Raw genomic sequence first — 20955 nt, forward strand, 5'->3', positions numbered from 1 at the left:
CTCTTGTACATAATATTTCTACATTTTGTTAAACCTAAGCATAAACATAGACAAGTTCCCCTGTATCTTTGCATCTTTTTTCTGAAGGCTCCCATGTCACATAAAACTATGATCAAATACATCGTATGCCTTTTCTCCTATTCATATGCCTCTTGTCAGTGATTTTTAGCCTAACTTCACAGGGCAAAAGGGAAGATTTCCCTTGGCTCTGACATAGGTAACACAGATGAGGCAGATGGCACACTGCCCAACACCTGGCATAGCACTCAAAATTTAGTCAGTATAATTATTGCCAGTGAAAAGCCTGAGATACATGCCCAATGTTCACTGCAAGTTATGGACAGCTTGATAGATGGTTTCCTCTCATACTGCTGCCCAATGATCTGCTCCCTTACAAAGAGCCCCCTCTTGTCTATCACCAAAATTTGTCATTCTCATTACTAAATCTTCTGGAAAATCAGTGTACAGTAATACAAAACTCCCTGGGCCAGGGTAGCTGAAACTGATTCTTAAAATACCCAGACAAGTAATTTCATGTTTCTGAGAAACAAAGAAGTTGGATTGCATGAATTATTCTCCAACTTTATAGATATATTTTTAAAGCATTCAATATCTTTCTTTTTCCTTTTTCTTTTTCTTTTGTTTTTTTTGGAGACCAGGGTCTGGCTCTGTCATCCAGGCTGGAGTTCAGTGGTACAATCATGGCTCACTGGCTCACTGCAACCTCCCTGTCCTGGGTTCAAGCAATGCTCCCATCTCAGCCTCCCAAGTAGCTGGGACCACAGGCATGCACCACCACACCTGGTTAAGTTTTGTATTTTTTTGCAGTGGTGGGGTTTCACCATGTTGCCCAGTCTGGTCTCCAACTCCTCTGCTCAAGCAATCTATCTACCTCAGCCTCCCAAAGTTTTAGGATTATGAGTGTGGGCCATCGCACCCAGCCAATTCTCCAATTTTACTCTATTTAGAAATGACCTGAAATCCTTGTAAAAACTGCAAATTCCAGAATTCTACAAATAGCAATACTTATTTCATACATCTGTAGTGGGATTAGAAAATCTGAATTTTGACTGTATCTCCTCTGATGGTTCTGATGCAAATGGTCTTCAAACCATTCTTTAAAAAACATCAAAGACCCTCCTGATTTAGTAGTTTAGGAGTTTCAAGGACAGAGTCAAAGGCTGTTAAAATGGACCCTCTCTATTTAAGGACATGTTGACTAAACTTACAATCATGAAAAACATTCATCCAAAATGTTGAATATTAATACTGTTCACTTTTTTTATTCCAATTGATATGTGGGCTATACAGCTGTCCCCCAGCTCTGATATATGACCTACACAAGACGTATCTGGTTTGGTATCAAGTTGAATGAACCACATCTGTCTGTAGAAATGCAAGCTTGTGAACATTAACCTAGCAACAGTTCAATGCAAGGACTCAGAGAGTCATCGTTATACTCTGCTAAATCATTGTCCTCAGATTCTTACTGAGAATGCTCAGCACTCCAGGAATGAGAACTGAGTTGCTTTTGAGATTACCATTAATATTCATCAGCCTGCACTATAGAGCTGTGGACTAGAATTTTCTGCTCAGCAAATTTATAGCAGATAGTTCCAAGTATATATATGAAAGAAGAATGTATACTCATATATATATATATATATATATATTTTTTTTTTAAGATGGAGTCTCACTCAGTCGGCCAGGCTGGAGTGCAGTGGTGCGATCTCAGTTCACTACAACCTCCACCTCCCAGGTTTAAGCGATTCACCTGCCTCAACCTCCCGAGTAGCTGGGATTACAGGCATGTACCACCATGCCCAGGGTTTCACCATCTTGGCCAGGCTGGTCTTGAATTCCTGACCTCAGATAATCTGCCCACCTCAACCTCCCAAAGTGCTGGCATTATAGGCCTGAGCCACTGTGGCCGGCTGTAGACTCCTGTATTCTTACTTAAGGAACTTCTCAGAAACCTTTACTAAAATTTGTCAAAGATTGACTTCTTTTCCTTTCCTTCCTTTTTTTTTGCTCTTGGAACAAACATCACATTCATTTGTTCACCAGACATTGAGGGCCTTCTATGTGTCATGTGCAAGGCTTTGGGAATAGAAAATGGAACAGGCCGGGCGCGGTGGCTCAAGCCTGTAATCCCAGCACTTTGGGAGGCCGAGATGGGCGGATCACGAGGTCAGGAGATCGAGACCATCCTGGCTAACACGGTGAAACCTCGTCTCTACTAAAAATACAAAAAAAAAAAAAAAACCTAGCCGAGCGAGGTGGCGGGCGCCTGTAGTCCCAGCTACTCCGGAGGCTGAGGCAGGAGAATGGCATAAACCCGGGAGGTGGAGCTTGCAGTGAGCTGAGATCCGGCCACTGCACTCCAGCCCGGGCGACAGAGCAAGACTCCGTCTCAAAAAAAAAAAAAAAAAAAAATGGAACAAGACAGGCTCCTTCTCTAGTCAGGGACCCATAGACCATTACCATCTTGTGTGCTGATAGAATTATGTAGGTACCACCGGGAAGGACATCAAGAGAGGCATCTAAACTAGCCTTGAAATTAAAATGACATTTCAGCTATAACTTGGCACATAGTAGGTGCTCAAAAAATTGATCTCCATATGAATAAAACTAAAATGAAAGTAGGAGTTGGTGAGGCAAAATAGCATGGCAGGATACAGAAAAATTTTTTTGGTGAAGTTGAATCACGCAGTTTACGATGGAGAATGGGGAGAGGTGATGTTGAAGAGATTGGCAAGGTTCAAGTCAGGAAGGGTCTTACAGGCCACGTGAAAGAGTTTTTCCTGGCTGAGTGTGGTGGTTCACGCCTGTAATCCCAGCACTTTGGGAGGCCAAGGCGGGCAGATCACTTGCGGTCAGGAGTTTGAGAACAGCCTGGCCAATATGGCAAAACTCCATCTCTACGAAAAATACAAAAATTAGCCAGATATGGTGGTGCGCGCCTGTATTCCCAGCTATTTAGGAGGCTGAGGCAGGAGGATTGCTTGAAACTGGAAGGTGGAGGTGGCAGTGAGCCAAGATTGTGCCACTGAAGTATCTGGTTTGAGTTAGAATTGGGAGGATATGGTGGGTGATGATATTCAAAGACACAGAAAACACAGAAATAAAGATTATCTTTGGTAGAGTGAAGTGATGGTTGGATTTTGGATATTGAGTTTGAGGTGTCAGAAAGCAGTTTACAGACTGGTTTGGGCTAGAGATACAAATTTGGGTATTGCCAGCATAGATACTGTAGTTGAAGCCTTGAGAATATACTTATTGAGTATGTATTATTTATTGAGTACCTGATATCAAGAGTACTGTATCAGACACTGGAGAGACAATGGTGAAGAGAACAGAGTGAGGCCCAGAAGAGAAATCTTCAGAAACTGCAATATATAAAGATCAGGCCAAAAAAGGGAGCCCATAAAGAATCTAATTTAAAATTTACAGAAAGGAAGAGGAAAACAAAAGCATGAGTTGTTACTAAAGTCAAAAGAGGAGAATGTTTCTACAAAGGGGAAGTAAACAATGCTTAATACTTCCGAGAAGTGAACTAAGGTAAGACTTGGAAAGTACCTGTTAGCTTTAGCAGTGAGAAGACATTGTTTTCAATGGCAAGAACACTCTTAGTGGAAAGATGGGGAAAGCTTGATTAGGGTGATTTGAAGAGTGAACAGAAGATGAGGAAGTGGAGACAGAGCAGACACCCCTTTCACTAAGATGTATTGTAAAAAGGAGACATGACAATATCTGGAGAGGAACGGAAGACCCCATAAATAAGTGTCCCTGCAACTTTCTTTACTCTTGTAAGATGGGGAGAAGGTGCAATAGACTATTTGTGCCTTCCCACCAAATTAGGTGATGAGGGTTCCACCGACACTTCCAGAATGTCTGTTGTTGAAGCCACCCCCATCTACGGAATTTGGTTATAGCAGCCTGAACAGACTATAAGACAGGGGGAGTTATAGAAGCCTGGTGGGAAGGAATCATTAGGGAGAGGGCTGTCCAAGATATGGGAAATATGGGATAATCAAGAGAGGGCCTCTGGGAGGCAGGATGGGATGAGATTAGAGCACAGGATGGAGAACTGGCCTCTCCATTGCAGATATGTAAATGCTATTACTTCAGTAGGCAGGTGGCTGTGCTGACTTCTATTTACTCTGTGAGGTAGGAGGCAAGATACTGTGCCAGGAGTGCGTGGATGGAGGTGTGAGGAGAACGGAGGTTTAGATCAGCTTCTGGTGAGAGAATCAAGACTCCTGGGCAGGAAACAAGGAAGAATTTGCTGAGCAGCACAGAGCATCAGCTCAGGTGATCATGAGCGCTTCTGTGTGAGATGAGAAAATGAATGCCCCCCTCTTGGGTGTTCAGCTTCAGGATTAACAAAAGCTGCCCGATTAAGCAGGGAAGATGGCATGGGTGTGTGACAGAGTAACAACCAAGGTTATGGTTACCAGCTGGAGGAAGGAGAGAGCACTGTGGACCTTTACTTCCCAGGGAAGCTGCTAATGAGGGTAGGAAGAGAAAATTCACCACTTAGCTGCCATGCTTTTTTCTTTATTATTGCATGACATCAATAAAGAATAGCTTCTAATGAGCATTCAGAATGCCTAGGCAGGTCCTGGCACTGAGTATTTTAACAGACTGTGGGTTCACCTCCTCAGAAGCTGCCTCATTATTCAATACTTGTTATGATCATTTCCAACTGTGAAGGCTGACATGGAAAGAAATAAGACTCTTGCAAAATCTTGCTAACGATGAATTTAAGTTATTCAATGGATATTTCTTCAGATTAAAGAGCTACTTGCGATGACAGTTTTCTCTTCCTTTTAAGGGGTTTGCAGTGGTGCTGGCTGCATTTCCTTAGTAGGGACTCATCTTTTGTAGAAGATATTGACTATTTCAAAGGTTTTCAATCTGGGGCACATACCACAAGAGGTGTGCAAGATAATCTGTTGGGGTGTAAGCAGAAAATCTTTATTTTATTCCTGTACCCCAATATTATTTGTGTTCATTTTGCCTGAAAACTTAGTGGTCAAGCTTACTCTTACTTAATATATGAGTCTACGCTGGTGCTCGCACATGGACAGTTTTGGATTCTGATGTGGCCTGGGAGGAGGGTGGGGATTCTGCAACCTGAAAAGCTGCCATAGGCCCTTGCTATGTTTTCCCTTCCAGCATCTGGGACATGTGGCCATTGACATGTACCTGGGCCATGTAGTTTTACAGACATTATCTGGCTCCAGTTAGGTTAGCATAAACAAAATACACAAATGTCTTAGAAGATTTCTGCCAAGAACCTGTAGATTGATGTTCCACTAACAATTTAATCACAAAGAATCCACAGCAAAATGTCCGAGCTGACGCTGCCACTTCTCCTGGTTGTGAGTGTGTTACTACCTACGTGAAAGGGCAAACAGTGAAATGAGATCTGACAAAAATTTTGATGAACAAATAAAAAATTATCAAGAAGGCTGGCCAGGGGTGGTGGCTCATGCCTATAATCCCAGCACTTTGAGAGGCTGAGGCAGGCAGATCACTTGAGGTCAGGAGCTTGAGACCAGCCTGGCCAACATGGTGACACCTTGCCTAAACTAAAAATGCAAAAAAAAAAAAAAGAAAAAGAAAAAACAATCAGCTGAGCCTGGTGGTGCACACCTATAGTCCCAGCTACTCCAGAGGTTGGGGTGGGACAATCTCTTGAAGCCTGGAGTCGGAGGATGCAGTGATCCAAGACTGCACCACTGCCCTCCAGCCTGGGCCACAGAGTGAGACTCTGTCTCAAGAAAAAAAAAATTATCAAGAAGACTATTAGAAATATGCATTTAAATTTACTATGGTTAAGGCTAAACCTTGCTCCAAGTATATATTTTTCCTGAAAACATTGCTTAATGATTATCTAAAGACATCATGGTTGCTAATCATTTCAAATATTATTTCATCTTTATCTCATCCTGGAAACATTTCTACTTTTATGCTTCATAATGTTCATAACATATTAACATAATACATAAAGTACTATATGTAACAAACAACATATATAAAGTATTTTTTTTAACTTATTTGGGGTATTAGCTGAGAGGTTTTTTTAAGATAATATTAATAGAGTTTCCTTTCAAAAAATTTGGGCATCATTGGTCTCATTTGTCATCTGTCAATAATATTTTTAAAGAATACATGTGATCCAGGCAAAGTAGCATGCTTCTGTAGTCCCAGCTACTTGAGAGGCTGAGGTGGGAGGATCCCTTGAGCCTAGGACTTTGATGCCAGCCTGGGCAGCACAGTGAGATCCCTTCTATTTAAAAAAATTAAAATAAAGTTTAAAATGTGTGTGTGTGTTGTGTGTGTGTGTGCACGTGCGCACAAGGAATGATTTGGAATCCCCTTTTATGCTCTGTCAAGCTACATCTCTGCAGGGATCCCACAGAGAAGGAGGAATCAACCCATTCTCTTGTGTTTGTAGCTAAGGGCAGCAAGCCCATCCATCTCTATGGCACATGCACTCAGCCAGCCACGACAGCTTACCTTCCGCCTCTCCTTCTCAGTCGTAGATTGCTTGGAGCTTTCTACAAGCTGGAAAAGTGCTTCATGTTTCTTGGTACTAACCATTAATTTCTTCTTGGCCTACAGTGAGAAACATACAAACAACAAAAAAAGGAGCAGAGGCTGATGCCAAGAGAAAACTCTTCTCTTTTGGAACAAAGCACATTCATGTGCTAGCTTTAACGATTATGTATCCTAGAATCCTCCAAAGGCTGAAACAAAAATGCATACTTTTAGTTCTTCATTCCCATCCTCACTTCAAAATGTACCTAAAACATCAGAGCAGCTAACACTTTGTCCTGAGAACTCCTGCATATTTTTCATTATATTGGGTACCCTCAAGAGGGTTTTGAATTTTGCTAAATCATCGAAGGCCTGCAAACTTCCAAAATAATGTTCTAGTGAGCCTAATCGCTTTACCACAGAAGAAATCACAACAAACACTGAAGACTGCCTGCATCATTCTTTACATCAACCTAGGCTACAATTGAGATTTTTTTAAGATGTTATCTTAAAACGTGTGGCAAGAGTTGCAATTTGCTTCCTGATGGCCAAGCCTGAGAGCTGGGCATTTGCCTGCATCTTGTGAAACGCCCTGCACTTGCTGGAGTTGGAGAAGTAGAAAGAAGTGGGGAAGGAAGGAGCACTCAGAGTCTCCCTACCCTGTTCATGCTGACCCCTTGGAGCAGGTTAGGATTTAGGGGATAATTTCCTAGTCTACCTAGTTGAATTTAGCTGAAGATGATGCTCCAGAGATAAATTATGCAAACAGAATTTGGTTTAAGTTGGATTTAGCCTGTTCAGGAAGTAGGCTGATTGAAAGACTTTGGCTTTTTGCCTCGAGGTTGCAAGGACTGTCAAACCACATAGTAAAGGGGAGGTCTCTCTTCCTTGGCTTTTTAGCTTGGGAATCAGAGGCAACGCCTTCTGCCTCCCTCTAAATGTGAGAAACCTCTGCAAAGGAAAATTAAAGAAATAAGCTCATGGCCCTCTTTCTCCACCTCCTGTCAGCCACATGCCTGCTGGGAAATAAGATTGTGAGGCATGAATATTTGGTCCTTTAAGGCTTTTCATTAGAGTCTCCTAAATAGACTGTACTTCATTACTGACATGCTGAATCCCTTGAATTGTAACTTCAAGGGAGAAATATATTATAGCCCAAGAATTTTATGTTCTCTAATTTCTCTGTCACTCTTCATAAAAAAAAAAAAATGAAATCTTTTATTTAGAAAAATGACTTGATAGAAACTGGGAAATGACAAAAGATGTTTTTTCTTGGGAGCAATTGCAGCCTCTCAGCATTATTTCTGGCTTTTGATTCATTGTACTGAATTCCTGTGAAAGCTGAATATTTAAAGAAAATGGATTTTTAAAAACAAATCCTTTTAAAGGCCAGGTGTAGTGGCTCATGCCTGTAATCCCTACACTTTGGGAAGCCAAGGTGGGCAGATGCTTTGAGCCCAGGAGTTCGGGATCTGCCTGGGCAACATAGCAAGACCCTGTCTCTATTTCTTTAAAAAAAATAGAAAACAATTCCTTTTAAAGAAAACTCATAAAATCCATGGCAAAACTGAAAACAAATGACTGGACACTGTTGTTGGGACTTATTATAAAAGTGATTCTCATGAGTATCCTTTTACCATTGTAACTACTGTGGACATAGAAATTCACTTATATCAAATACTTTTTTTTTCTTTTTTGAGACGGAATCTCACTCTGTAGCCCGGGCTGGAGTGCAGTGGCTGGATCTCAGCTCACTACAAGCTCCGCCTCCCGGGTTTACGCCATTCTCCTGCCTCAGCCTCCCGAGTAACTGGGACTACAGGCGCCGGCCACATCGCCCGGCTAGTTTTTTTTTTTTTTTTTTTTTTGTATTTTTTTTAGTAGAGACGGGGTTTCACCGTGTTAGCCAGGATGGTCTCGATCTCCTGACCTCGTGATCCACCCGTCTCGGCCTCCCAAAGTGCTGGGATTACAGGCTTGAGCCACTGCGCCCGGTTGATTAATGTCCTTGGTCTTATGGAGTCAGTCCTCAGTTTTGGCAGAAGCTTTGGAAGTAACACCAAGTTTGCCTGTTTCTGAGGGCGTCTATCTCTAGTTATTTGGCATCAGTGGCTGTTTACTTGTAAAGGTTCTCTGTGGGCACTAATGCTTTGGAGATGAAAAAGGATTTCAACACTTAGAGAACAAGTCTTCTCAGAAGGGTTCATTGAGTCTTGTTAGCAGATTTACTGCTAGTCCTTTCTACCTGAAATGAATTCCTCCTATACTACATTGTTCTAGAATAATCTTCTGTGCATATGGATCCCATCTGTTACTTTCTCTGCTTCAGAACTCATACTGATATGCTCTAGCTTCCCACATCAGATCGTAATTCCTCTCCTTAGAATGTACTCCCTATTTCCTGCACATATGTCATCTAGCCAACTAAATTTTAAATTACTTGAAAAAAATTATGTCTTAGAATAGTGCTGTGCACAAAAAGTGGACCCCACATACTCATGCAATTGATATATGCATCCTCTTTTACATATCACTACCCACCCCTCACTGGGCCACTCTCACTAGTGATGTACATATCACTAACACCTTTCTACAAATGAAAAAAACAAAACCCAGGTGGTGTTTATCATTTGCTGTAAGTTACAATTATACAGAATGGCAGTCAGCATAATGTAATGATTAAGAGCAGTGACCCTGGAACCCAACTTGTGACAACCATTGGTTCAACCATTAACCAGCTCTGTAACCTTGGGAAAATTACTTCAACTCTCTCTATCTCCATTGCCCAATCTGTAAAATGGGGCAATGCACAATGACATATGACATTGGGTTGTTGTGATGATTAAATACATAAATGTATAGCACTAAGCACATAATAAGTGCTAAATAATCATATTTAGAGCCATGCACTTCTATTGGTTTGGTGAAAAATATATCTATGTAACAACTCAGGTAAGGAAACATTTTTCTCTTCAGTTAGCACTTAGAAGTACTAATGCTAGAACATGTCATCACATTTGTATGAAAGCAAAACACTTCAATTCTAAAAACTGAGTTTACACAAATGATATCTGTGGATACTTGCCTTAATTTGCTGATTCCAGTTGCTAATGACAAGATTTGCTGTCTTTTCAACTTCATTGTCAAGCTATTGAAGAAGGAAAAAGGAAACAAAGCTTTGCTTTCTTCTTAGTCACTGCAATAGACTAAATATTTGTACCCCTAAAATTTATAGATTGAAACCTATTCCCTTAAAGTGATGGTATTTGGAGGTGGAGTCTTTGAGAGATGATTAGGTCATGAAGGTGGAGCCCCCATGAATGAGATTGGTGCCCTTATAAAAGAGACTCCAAGAGCTGCCTAGCCACTTCTGCCATCTGAGGTTACAGTGAGTAAATAGCCACTGATGAACCAGGAAGTGGGCCCTCATCAGACAGCTAATGTGCAGGTGCCTTGATCTTGGACTTCCCAGCCTCCAGAACTGTAAGAAACAAATTCCTATTATTTATGAGCTATCCAGTTTATGGTATTTTGTTAGAGCAGCCTGAACTAAGACAGTCACTGTACTAGCTTATCAATCACTATTACAATTCATGGGAATTTCAAGATCCTACAATGGACATATTAGACAAATTATCTTATCCCTGTGTCAAGTAACAGGACTTAGTAAAATAATTATTTCTAATCTATAAGAATGTAAAAAGCATGCAAACATGTGCAGTCATGTGCAAGAGGCCCTTGCATGAGCTGATATTGTTGCTAGTCCCATCACATCATCTTCGATGTCCATCCATGCAGCAAAAACCTCAACACCATGAAAACTGGTAACAGTCCTAACAGTGCCAATTTTACTATGTGTCTCCATTGCCCCTGAAGTGAATATTGCTGTAATTTCAAAGATATTGAACTCTTAATCATAATTAACTTTTTCCCTTGCTTTTAAATAGCCAAAGAGACAGTAATAATAATGATGAAAATGATCTAGACAACTTCCCAGGGAGATCTGATGGAAGTTACAGCAGAACATTTTTCGCCAAAACACAGACCCAGCAATCAGCCATTATTCAACCACTCTGAGATCTAGTGAATGCTACACTTTTATTTTTTTCCAGTTGGTTAAATTTAGAGTATATGGTTCATTGTAACAGACACAATGAAAATATTTTATGTACTATGCCACTTTTGATTTCATGTATGTGGCTGGAATGTGGAACAAGTTCACTTTAGAAAATAAAATCTAATCTTTTGTGAGAGTAGAGTGGGATGGTGGAGTGCAGTGGAGAGGGGCAATGCAGAAAAGAAGAAAAACAGGACCAGTAGTTTGGGGGTGCTCATGACATCCATTAACTAAAGCACTGTGATCAATTATCACAGGACTGTGCCTCATTTATGGTAAATATTAAAGAAATGCTAATGACTTATATTATGCAGTGTGAAAAATACTTTGTAATCAATGAAATATAGACCAAAAATGAATTGGTTTTTATTAAGTTGGCTTGCTAAGGCAGGTTATATTGCTTGCTAGTAATTCCCATCAAGTTCTGTCCATCACCCGAAACTGAATAGAGCATCCTTTCTGGTAAAATATACCCATGTACATACAAACATCAATTCCACTTCCTGACTCAGCTTAATGAGTTTGAATAAAATTTTTAAAAATCATTTCTCTTCCATCAGAACTTTCATACCTCTCCTCATCCTTCTGACGTGCCCCTGAGGATGTGCTTTATCTGACTGTATTCCCTTGAAACTCCCCCTTAACCACCACCCGTTCCCTTCACAGGGACCACCTACCACAGCTTACAAACATCTTACCTGCACCTGGTCCTGAAACAAACAGTGACCATAACCCCAACCCTATGAGAGCCAAGCAGTGTTTATTAAACACCCAATTATGTTGCCTAGAAGTAGAGTATAAAGTGCTTAACTACTGAATAATACACAAAGAAAAAGAAAAAGGAACACAAATGTAACTATTCTAGGCCAAGGGCAGTGGCTGACACCTGTAATGCCAGCACTTTGGGAGGTCGAGATGGGCGGATCACCTGAGGTCTGGAGTTGTAGACAAGCCTGACCAACATGGTGATACCTGGTCTCTACTAAAAATACAAAAATTAGCCAGGCATGGTGGCAGGCGCCTGTAATGTCAGCTACTCGGGAGGTTGAGGCAGGAGAATCGCTTGAACCCGGGAGGTGGAGGTTGCAGTGAGCTGAGATGATGCCATTGCACTCGAGCCTGGGCAACAAGAGCAAAACTCCGTCAAAAAAAGAAAGGAAAAGAAAGAAAGGGAGAGAGAGAAAAAAAAAAGAAAGAGAAGGAAGGAAGGAAGGAAAGGAGGGAGAGAGGGAGGGAGGAAGAAAGGGAGGGAGGGAGAGAGGGAAAGAAAAAAAGAAAAACTGTTCTAGAAAGAAAGGCACAGAGAAAGAGTAGAGGATCTGCTATCAGAGGACCAGGTGCCCCTGAAAGGATTGTTGAATTATTTTTCTGTAATTTTTAGGATATTTGAGGATTGTACCCATTATTAGCTTTACACAATACCAAGCTAATAAGCTAGAAAACATCTTTGTAAAAATTGTGCTTATCATTCTCTTATTTACAAATAGAATGATAAAATTGTTTTAAAAATGCAAAAAAAGTATAACAATGAAATAAAAACCTCCAATTTCACCATCTAAAGATCACTCATTAACATTTTGAGAAGCTTCTGCCAGTTTTCTCTATACATATATAATATATACATATTCATTTTATGAAGTTGAGATTGTATAAATTAGACTTTTTGGTTCTGCTTTATTTAACAGTATACTGTGAAAAAATCCCCATGTGATTAAATTCTTCTACAATAAGATTTTGAATGGTTGCAAATTATTCTATTGCTTGAATTTATCACAATTTATTTTGAATGATTCAGTAGTTTCCAGTTTTTCACTATTATAAGCAATGCTCTAACAAACATCCTTGTACATAAATCTTGGATTTGTGTTTTTTATTATTTATTTTATTTTTAGGATAAATTCCTGAAACCTGGTACCACGTTCAGATCACCTTTTCCGTTTTGGGCTAAACACAGGAATCTTGCTTTAAATAGGAAAAGTAAAGAAAGGTTTGGACTCACTGATTTTCTCTTCTTCTCTTGTACATTTAGGACTTGATAAGTCGGTTTTATTGCTTCCAATTCAATTGCTTTGCCAAGTTTTCTGGAAATAAAACATAAAAGACACAGAAGCATAATATCAGGGTTTATATCTACTTTCCAAATTACTTTCTGGGGAAACAAAGTAGTGTGTTCTGGCACATCAATTCAGTGCAAGTTGGAAGTGGAATATTTGTAGCACACCCACTTTAAATATTTATGGCTCCCTTTAGAGTTGGAGAAAGGCCAGGGTGGGAGAACTCACTGATGCAGGTCTGCTGTGGATTTCATTCCCTCTGAGGCCCAGGCCCAGGCACTGCTGATACAGCTAAAGGCAAAAACAGTGGGGAACAAAGGTAAGCGTCATTTTCCTAGGAAATAGGATGTGCTGGCTAGAAATACAGCATCACATCTGATTCACCGCATTCAACAATTGCATTCACTTCCCTAACCTTATTTCAATTTCTCTGTGAGATTAAATTCTGCCAGTACATTTATTTGCACTATACTCATTATATATACTGCTTTTTTTTCCAGTCATTTTTCATTTAGATTTTCATTTCCTATTTCATATCTGTATAAAACAGTGGAAATGGCCAGGTGTGCTGGCACTGCCTCAGCCTCCTAAAGTGCCTGTAAATCCCAGCACTTTAGGAGGCTGAGGTGGGAGGATCACTTGAGGCCACGGGTTCGAAACTAGCCTGTGCAACACACACAGCGAGACCTTTTCTCTACAAAAAATTTTGCAAATTAGCCAGGTGTGGTGATGCACACCCATAGTCCTAGCTACTAGGGAGGCCAAGGTAGGAGGATTGCTTGAGCCCAGGAAGCTACAATGAGCTATGATCATGCCACTGTACTCCAGCCTGGGCAATAGAGCAAGACCCTATCCCCTGAGCCCCTCTCCCCACCAAAAAGAAAAAAATAAGAAATAAAAATAAAATAAAATAGGGGAAATAAAATAGCCAAGGGTGAGAACAGTTGGTCATAGGATACACATAGGTATGAAAAAACTGAGACTCAGAAAAGTTAAGTGATAAAGGGCTTGAGAGCCCTGCTCACGTCCTGCTGCTGCCCTTGGGGTTGGAGTCCGGCTCCTGTTCTCTGCTGGGTTTGAGGACAATAGCTCAGATAGTTTATGGTCCTATGAGCAGTATCTCACTTTAACACAAAGGATAATGCTACCCAATCCCTCATGGCATAGCGGGAGGATTAGGAAGTGTTATGTCATTTTTCTCCCACAGTGGCCCCATCTGGTCTGCCTTCAACAGTCAGGATAGTAAGTCCAGTCACATCAAGAAACGCCAAGTACAGAGGCCTGTGTACATTGTGATGAAGAGGAAGGGCGTGGATCTGCATCCTTGCCTTAATCAGAATGGTGCAGAGGTTTTGCCTCAAAATGCCTTAGTTTGCATCCTGCAGTCTAAGAATAAGAGAACTAGACCAAAAAATGACAGATTTTCTACGCATCCAAAGCCAGATACGAGCTTAGGCACAAGAGCATACCTGCTATGTACTTACAATTATAGGAGATTCCAGAAAACACTAAATGAATCTATATTGACAGGAAGCAGATCAGTGGTTGCTTGGGATTGGGTGGGAAGGAGCGCAAACAGGCATGATAAATCTTTTGGTGTGATGAAAATGTCCACATTTTGATTTTAGTGGTGGCTACACAGGGTATTTACATATGTCAAAACGGATCAGATCATATGCTTAAAATGGGTGCTTATTATTGCATGTAAATTAAAACTCAATATAGATGATTTTTAAAAAATGAAGTCAGGCACATTTTAGGGTAGAGTATCTGACATTTGCCCCTTGGAGGAGCTGGGTATCAGGACAGGACCAAGCATGTGGCCTCAGAAGGGCCTGTGTCTGAGTGGAGATGCTCCCCCTTGGTTTTCTGCATGACCTTGGAAGAATCTCTGGCCCTCACTTAACTGATCTTTTAAAGTAGAAGTAACTTGGTCAACACCTGGGAAAAGACGGGGTAAAAATTGAAAGAGAAAGAAGGAAGGAAGGAAGGGAGGCAGGGAGGGAGGGAGGGAGGGAAAAGAAAGGAAAGAAAGAGAGAGAATTAGAAGTAATGAAGTAATAAGATATCTGTAGTACCTAACACAGATTTGAGTATGGATAAAAATTCACTAATGTTTACTGTTAAATACTGTACAAATCCCAGTTGGCCTAACATTCTGGACCTGCCAACTCTTTGGTAGTATTCTGCTGGATGCCACAGCCGCAGCACAACACACACACCCCTACACCCCTATACCCCTCATTCCTCAGGAGGCAATTCGAATCAAAGACATAATGGACATTCACAGAGCTTTCGTTCCCTGCCAGGTACTCTGCTAAGCACACTTCTTCTATTACCGCATTTAATTCTCACAGCAACCATAAGAGATAGGCTTTCCTTTTATTTTAAAGAGATCTTGAGAGATAAGATAAATTGTCCTAGGTCACTCACCTGGTAAGTGGTAGAGTTAGAATTTAAACCTGGGCAGTCTATCTATACTCAACCACTGTGCTATACTGGTTTACTGTAGTCTACTAAAAGACTGTCCTAAAAATTAAAATAAAGCTAAAAGAGCACTTTCAAAGTCACCATTTGTTATTACGGCTGATGCCTAAAGAAGAGTGGAAGTATGAGCTCCAGAAGGCTTCTTTTTTTCCTTTCCCCTCTTTATCTCTTTCATCATCAGAAGAGACCTTGGCCGGGCGCGGTGGCTCAAGCCTGTAATCTCAGCACTTTGGGAGGCCGAGACGGGCGGACCACGAGGTCAGGAGATCAAGACCATCCTGGCTAACACGGTGAAACCCCGTCTCTACTAAAAAATACAAAAAACTAGCTGGGCGCGGTGGCAGGCGCCTGTAATCCCAGCTACTGGGGAGGCTGAGGCAGGAGAATGGCGTAAACCCGGGAGGCGGAGCTTGCAGTGAGCTGAGATCCGGCCACTGCACTCCAGCCCGGGAGACAGAGCGAGACTCCGTCTCAAAAAAAAAGAAAAAAAAAAAGAGACCTCCACAATGGCACTGCCAGTTCAAGGGCACGTCTGCATGCATTAGTCAAGAATCTTTGTAGCCACGAATGAATTACCACGAATGAACTATTTTTGGTATACCACTATCTTTCTTCTCTCTCCCAATAAAGGAAACTACTTCATTCTTAGTGCTGCAATATATTGAAAAGAATGTGAACCAACACCTTTCAGCACATAATGTGCTAAGCTAGTCACACACGTGATCTTATTTAATATGCCCACGCACACACAATAGAGCAAATATTATTACTCTCTCCAACAGAGAAAGAAATAAAGGCACACAGAGGCCGGGTTACTTGTCAAAGGTCATAGAGTAGAGAAAACATAGGATTCATACTTCTTGACTCCAAGGCAATCTGACTTTACAACACCACTTCCCAAGTTAAATGTCATTACCAAGGCCTATTATGAATGTGGCCTTAGGAGTCATAAACACTGAGGAAGAATCCAGCTATGCAACTCATGATCTGGGTGACTGGGGGAAGTATCTTGAACTTTCCAAGTCTCAAGTCCTTATCTGCAAACAGGGATAACAAGACCTCTCAAGGGTTCTTATGAGGATTAAATGGGGGTATCAGTAAAGCATTAACACAGTGCATGCACACAGTTAAGTGCCCAAGAACTGGAAGCCATGCTTGATGTGATGTACTTGCCATGTTTAGAAGAGGAAGCTCAAGTGGAACATATGTCACTTTTTACTATATTTAAGAATGCTTTTGCTGGGTGTGGTGGCTCACACATGTAATCCCAGCACTTTGGAAGGCCAAAGCAGGAGGATTACTTGAGCCCAGGAGTTCAAGACCAACCTGGGCAACATAGTAAGCCCTTGTCTCAACAAAAAACAAATTTAGCAGGGCATGCTCCCAGCTACTCTATATGGGAGGCTGGGTGGGAGGATTGCTTGAGCCTGGGGGATTAAGGGTGCAGTAAGCTGTGATTGTGCCACTGTATTCTAACCCAGGTAACAGAGCAAGACCCTGTCTCGAAAGAAAACAAAACAAATGAAAAAAAGGGATGATTTTGCCTTACCTCTGCCACAATACTTACCTTTTTCTCGTGTTCTGTAATGCTTTGCTCAACTTGCTTGCCAGTTTCTGAAGTCCTTTGGCATAGCTAATTTCCAGGTTTGCCCTGTTAGAAAAAGACTAGTTAAATGGGATGTGCTGGGCTGGGCGCAATGGCTCACACCTATAATCCCAGCACTTTGGGAGGCCAAGGCAGGCAGATCACTTGAGGCCAGGACTTCAAGACCAGCCTGGCCAACATGGTGAAACCCCGTCTCTACTAAAAATACAAAAATTAGCCAGGTGTGGTGGTGGAAGCCTGTAATCCCAGCTACTTGGGAGGCTGAGGTGCAAGAATTGCTTGAACATGGGAGGCGGATGTTGCAGTGAGTTGAGATTATGCCACTGCACTGCAGCCTGGGCGACAAAGCAAGACTCCATCCCAAAAAAAAGAAAAAAAAAAGGATGCGCTGGCTAGAAATCAAGCAAACACACACACAGATGCACACATGCACACATGTATGCACGAAGGAGGGGTCAGGCTGAAAATGTAATGCCTACATAAAGAGATGATTTGTTTACTACAAGGATCCTCTTGTCCTTAAGCATAATCCTGAAGGGTATCCAACAGGCTCCTAAAAAGACAGAGGTTTGTTTTTGCTTTTGTTTCGAGATGGAGTTTCCCTCTTGTTGCCCAGGCTGGAGTGCAGTGGCACAATCTTGCCTCACTGCAACCTTCACCTCCCAGGTTCAAGCGATTCTCTCGCCTCAGTGTCTCAAGTAGCTGGGATTATAGGTACGCACCACCATGCCCAGCAGCTAATTTTGTATTTTTAGTAGAAACGGGGTTTCAGCATGCTGGTCAGGCTGGTCTCAAACTCCTGACCTCAGGTGATCCACCCGTCTAGACCTCCCAAAGGGCTGGGATTATAGGCATGAGCCACTGTGCAGGGCCCAAAGGAAGAGTTTTTAACTAAGCTCCTTTGACATCACACTAATGGGTTGAATTGTGTCTCCCAAGAAGAAGGTGAAGTCCTACTTCCCAGTGCCTGTGAATGTGACCTCATATGGGAATAGGGTCTTTGCAGATGATGATCAAGTTAAGATGAGGTCACTAGGGTGGGCCCGAACCCTATATGGATGTGTTCTTATATAAAGGGAAAATTTGGACATAAACAGACATGTACACAGAGAAAACGCCATGTGAACATGAAGGCATAGATCTGAGTGGTGCATCTACAAGCCAAGGAATGCCAAAGATTACCAGCAAATCATCAGAAGCCAGGACAGAGGCACGGAACAAATTCTCCCTCACAGCCCTCAGAACGCACCTCTGACTGCTAGCCTCCAGAACTGTGAGCCAATACACTTCTGTTGCTTACGTCACTAAGTCTGTGGTACTTTGTTATGACGGCCCTAAAAACTAATGCAATTGGCCAGGCGTGGTGGCTCACGCCTGTAATCCTAGCACTTTGGGAGGCCGAGGCAGGCGGATCACAAGGTCAGGAGATCGAGATCATCCTGGCTAACACATTGAAACCCCATCTCTACTAAAAATACAAAAAATTAGCCGGGCATGGTGGCGGGCGACTGTAGTCTCAGCTATTTGGGAGGCTGAGGCAGGAGAATTGCTTGAACCCAGGAGGTGGAGGTTGCAGTGAGCCGAGATCGTGCCACTGCACTCTAGCCTGGGTGATGGAGCGAGACTCCACCTTAAACAAAAATAAAAACAAAACAAATACAACTAGTAAGGAACAGAAAACTGTCCTACTGATCTCAGGATATTAGCACTAATCAGATTAGCTCTAGATTATAATCGTTGGCAATAAAATAAATTATGATTGGATTAACCAAGCAGTAACTTTCTAATGGGAATCTGCAGTGGTAGCCAACATCAGATTTAGAAAATGAATTTCTATTACTTGCTTTTTTTTTTTTTTTTTTTTTTCTATTACTTTCTATGCAGGACAGGGCTCAGTAGGAAGTCCGGGCATGCCCTCCAAAAGCAAACTCCTTGGTTCTTTTGGATAGATTGAATCACTCTCATCTTAAACCTATTTTACCATGTCCTACTTATAGGACCATCTATAGCTAAAATGAGGGCATCTTCATATCACTTTTGACTACAGAGAATAAAAATGTAGGGAATTAAGTTCAATTTATATTATGTTTTCCCTTTAATATGGACCCTAAGAGTTTTCACTGCATTTTTCAGTCTGTTAATCTATTTTTATTGTATTTTTAGAATTATTTATGATGTTATTTCATTTGGGAAACAATCCCAGAGCTCTCTAATAACTAGTCTAATACCTGCATGTTTTCACACAAATTAACTCCATGTCATAGACTGAGGAAAGAAAGACAGCCCTCTTCTACAAAATGAAATCCAGAGATGATGGGCTATTGATCTATTGCTAAATTATTATTCATTTTTTTTTCTGTTAGTACAGCTGTGCTTTAAGTTGTTTTTATCACTTTTTGTAAGAAAGTCATTGTAGGATATATGTTAAGGCCTAGCTGCAGAAAACAACCATTTGGTGTCAGAATTTGCCCAGACATAAGGAAAGGCTGAGGCCAGTATTTTGAGACAATGAAGCCAGTCAATAAATATCTCATTGCACTTAAAAATAGATTTCTCTGCTCTAGGAATATGTCCCAGGTGATGGAGAGAAAGAGAAAAAGAGAGTGCTGGTTAACAGCCAGCTGGGAGAGACCATCACCCTTGATGAACTCAGATGCTCTGGAACCCCAGGAGATCTCTACCATTCAGTGGGAGTGGCTTCAGGTACTGTTAAAAAGAAGTTATATGACCCACTTAAAAGGGGTTTTATGAAAAATAAAATGTGTTAAGAGCCCAAGTCTACTACGGGCTCAGTGTCTGGAACGATTGCTGCTGACCTGTAAAGCTCTGCATCATGTGACTCTGGCAGCCTCTCTGATTTCCCTTCCTGCCAGTCACAACTTGGCTGATTCTACTCCTACTCAGTGGCCAACTGCCATCCTGCCTCGGGGCCTTTGCACTTGCTGTGGCCTCTGCCGAGTGCTTCTGCTACATAGCCGCATGGTATTCTCCTTTGTGTCATCCCCAACAGGAGCTGCTCGAACATCACCACCTCAGAGATTTGCCCCATCTAAAAAAGGATCCTCGCCACTCTCCTCTTACAGTTTTATTTGTGTCTTATTGTATCTTGTATCACATTATAATTTTTTAGTTTACTCTGGTGAACACCCCTAGGATGTGAACAGTTCCATAAGGATCAAGAATGGCTTTGTTCGTTGCTGTATCCCTGGGCCTAGAAGAGTGCTTGGCACATAACAGGCACTCAGCATGTATGTCACAAATGAATGAATGAATAAGTGAATGGACTTCCCACCAGGTCCTGGTTGGAATTCTTACTGGTCTCTGCCATAGACTTGTTCTTACCTCACCACTTTTGAGAACTGTAAATTAACAAGCTGTTTAGATGTAGTCTCTGTAGTTTGAGCTGTGCTCAGCCCTGATGTTAGAGCACACTGCTGTCTAGCACTTGAAATAGCTAGACACATAAACCCTTTCTGAGTCCAGGAAAGCTAACCAGAGGGCTGTTTAGGTCTTTTCTTTCCAGCATTGCATTCTTTCTTGGAAGCAGCACAAAGAGCATTGAATAGGATAATGCTTTTTATAATGTTCAGCTCAGTGCTAGGCACAAAAATCATTCTTACTAAATATTAATTATTCTAATGTGATTATTGTGTATCCAGAAGGAATACACAGAGGTGGGGATGGTGTGGGAGGAAGAATCCCCAGATTTCTTGTCTGTTGGCTCTAGAACAATCCTGAATGGTTTCTTACAGGAAAGGTAATGCTGTCAGTCACAGCCTCTTCCTCAGAATTCAATTCTACTTTCAGAATGTTCTTGCAGGCTGTACAAAGCTGTTTCTGAGGCTAAGCAGACCTAAAAAGGACACCAGAAAGAAGTGTTGCTTTCCTTTATGTTGTTAAGTTTATTCCACTTGGGGAAAAAAAAAGTTGAGCTTTGGTGGTATGAAAAAGGGGTGCTTGTTCACTTTGAGGTGATTTGGGGCTTTTTTTTTTTTTTTTTTAGTTTGGCCAGCTGTTCTCCTGGGCCCCAGTGTTCCTGCCGGCTTTCCCCTGAGCATGATAGGAAACCAGCCTAAAGAGGTTCAACTACCACACAGCATTTCTTGTGTTGGGAGTCTTCTCTTTACAGACAAGTACCTTAG

General features: G+C 41.5%; 1 protein-coding gene across 7 annotated transcripts in view; it reads right to left on the reverse strand.

Moving 5' to 3' along the window:
• NOSTRIN (nitric oxide synthase trafficking) overlaps positions 1 to 20955 on the reverse strand; it is a 63782-nt gene that overhangs the window by 22138 nt on the left and 20689 nt on the right. For 6 of the 7 annotated variants that reach the window (XM_033231228.1, XM_033231230.1, XM_033231229.1 and 3 more), the window contains 5 exons: positions 16775 to 16858; positions 12949 to 13011; positions 12666 to 12747; positions 9635 to 9697; positions 6529 to 6627 (listed from right to left, as the gene is read on the reverse strand). In XM_033231228.1, the coding sequence (XP_033087119.1) occupies positions 6529 to 6627; positions 9635 to 9697; positions 12666 to 12747; positions 12949 to 13011; positions 16775 to 16858 (391 nt within the window). The remainder of the gene's footprint in view (positions 1 to 6528; positions 6628 to 9634; positions 9698 to 12665; positions 12748 to 12948; positions 13012 to 16774; positions 16859 to 20955) is intronic. The other variant, XM_033231227.1, reaches the window with a different exon arrangement.

This window comes from Trachypithecus francoisi, unplaced genomic scaffold, assembly GCF_009764315.1.
Source record: "Trachypithecus francoisi isolate TF-2019V2 unplaced genomic scaffold, Tfra_2.0 Lachesis_group13, whole genome shotgun sequence".
Taxonomy (NCBI): Eukaryota; Metazoa; Chordata; class Mammalia; order Primates; family Cercopithecidae; genus Trachypithecus; species Trachypithecus francoisi.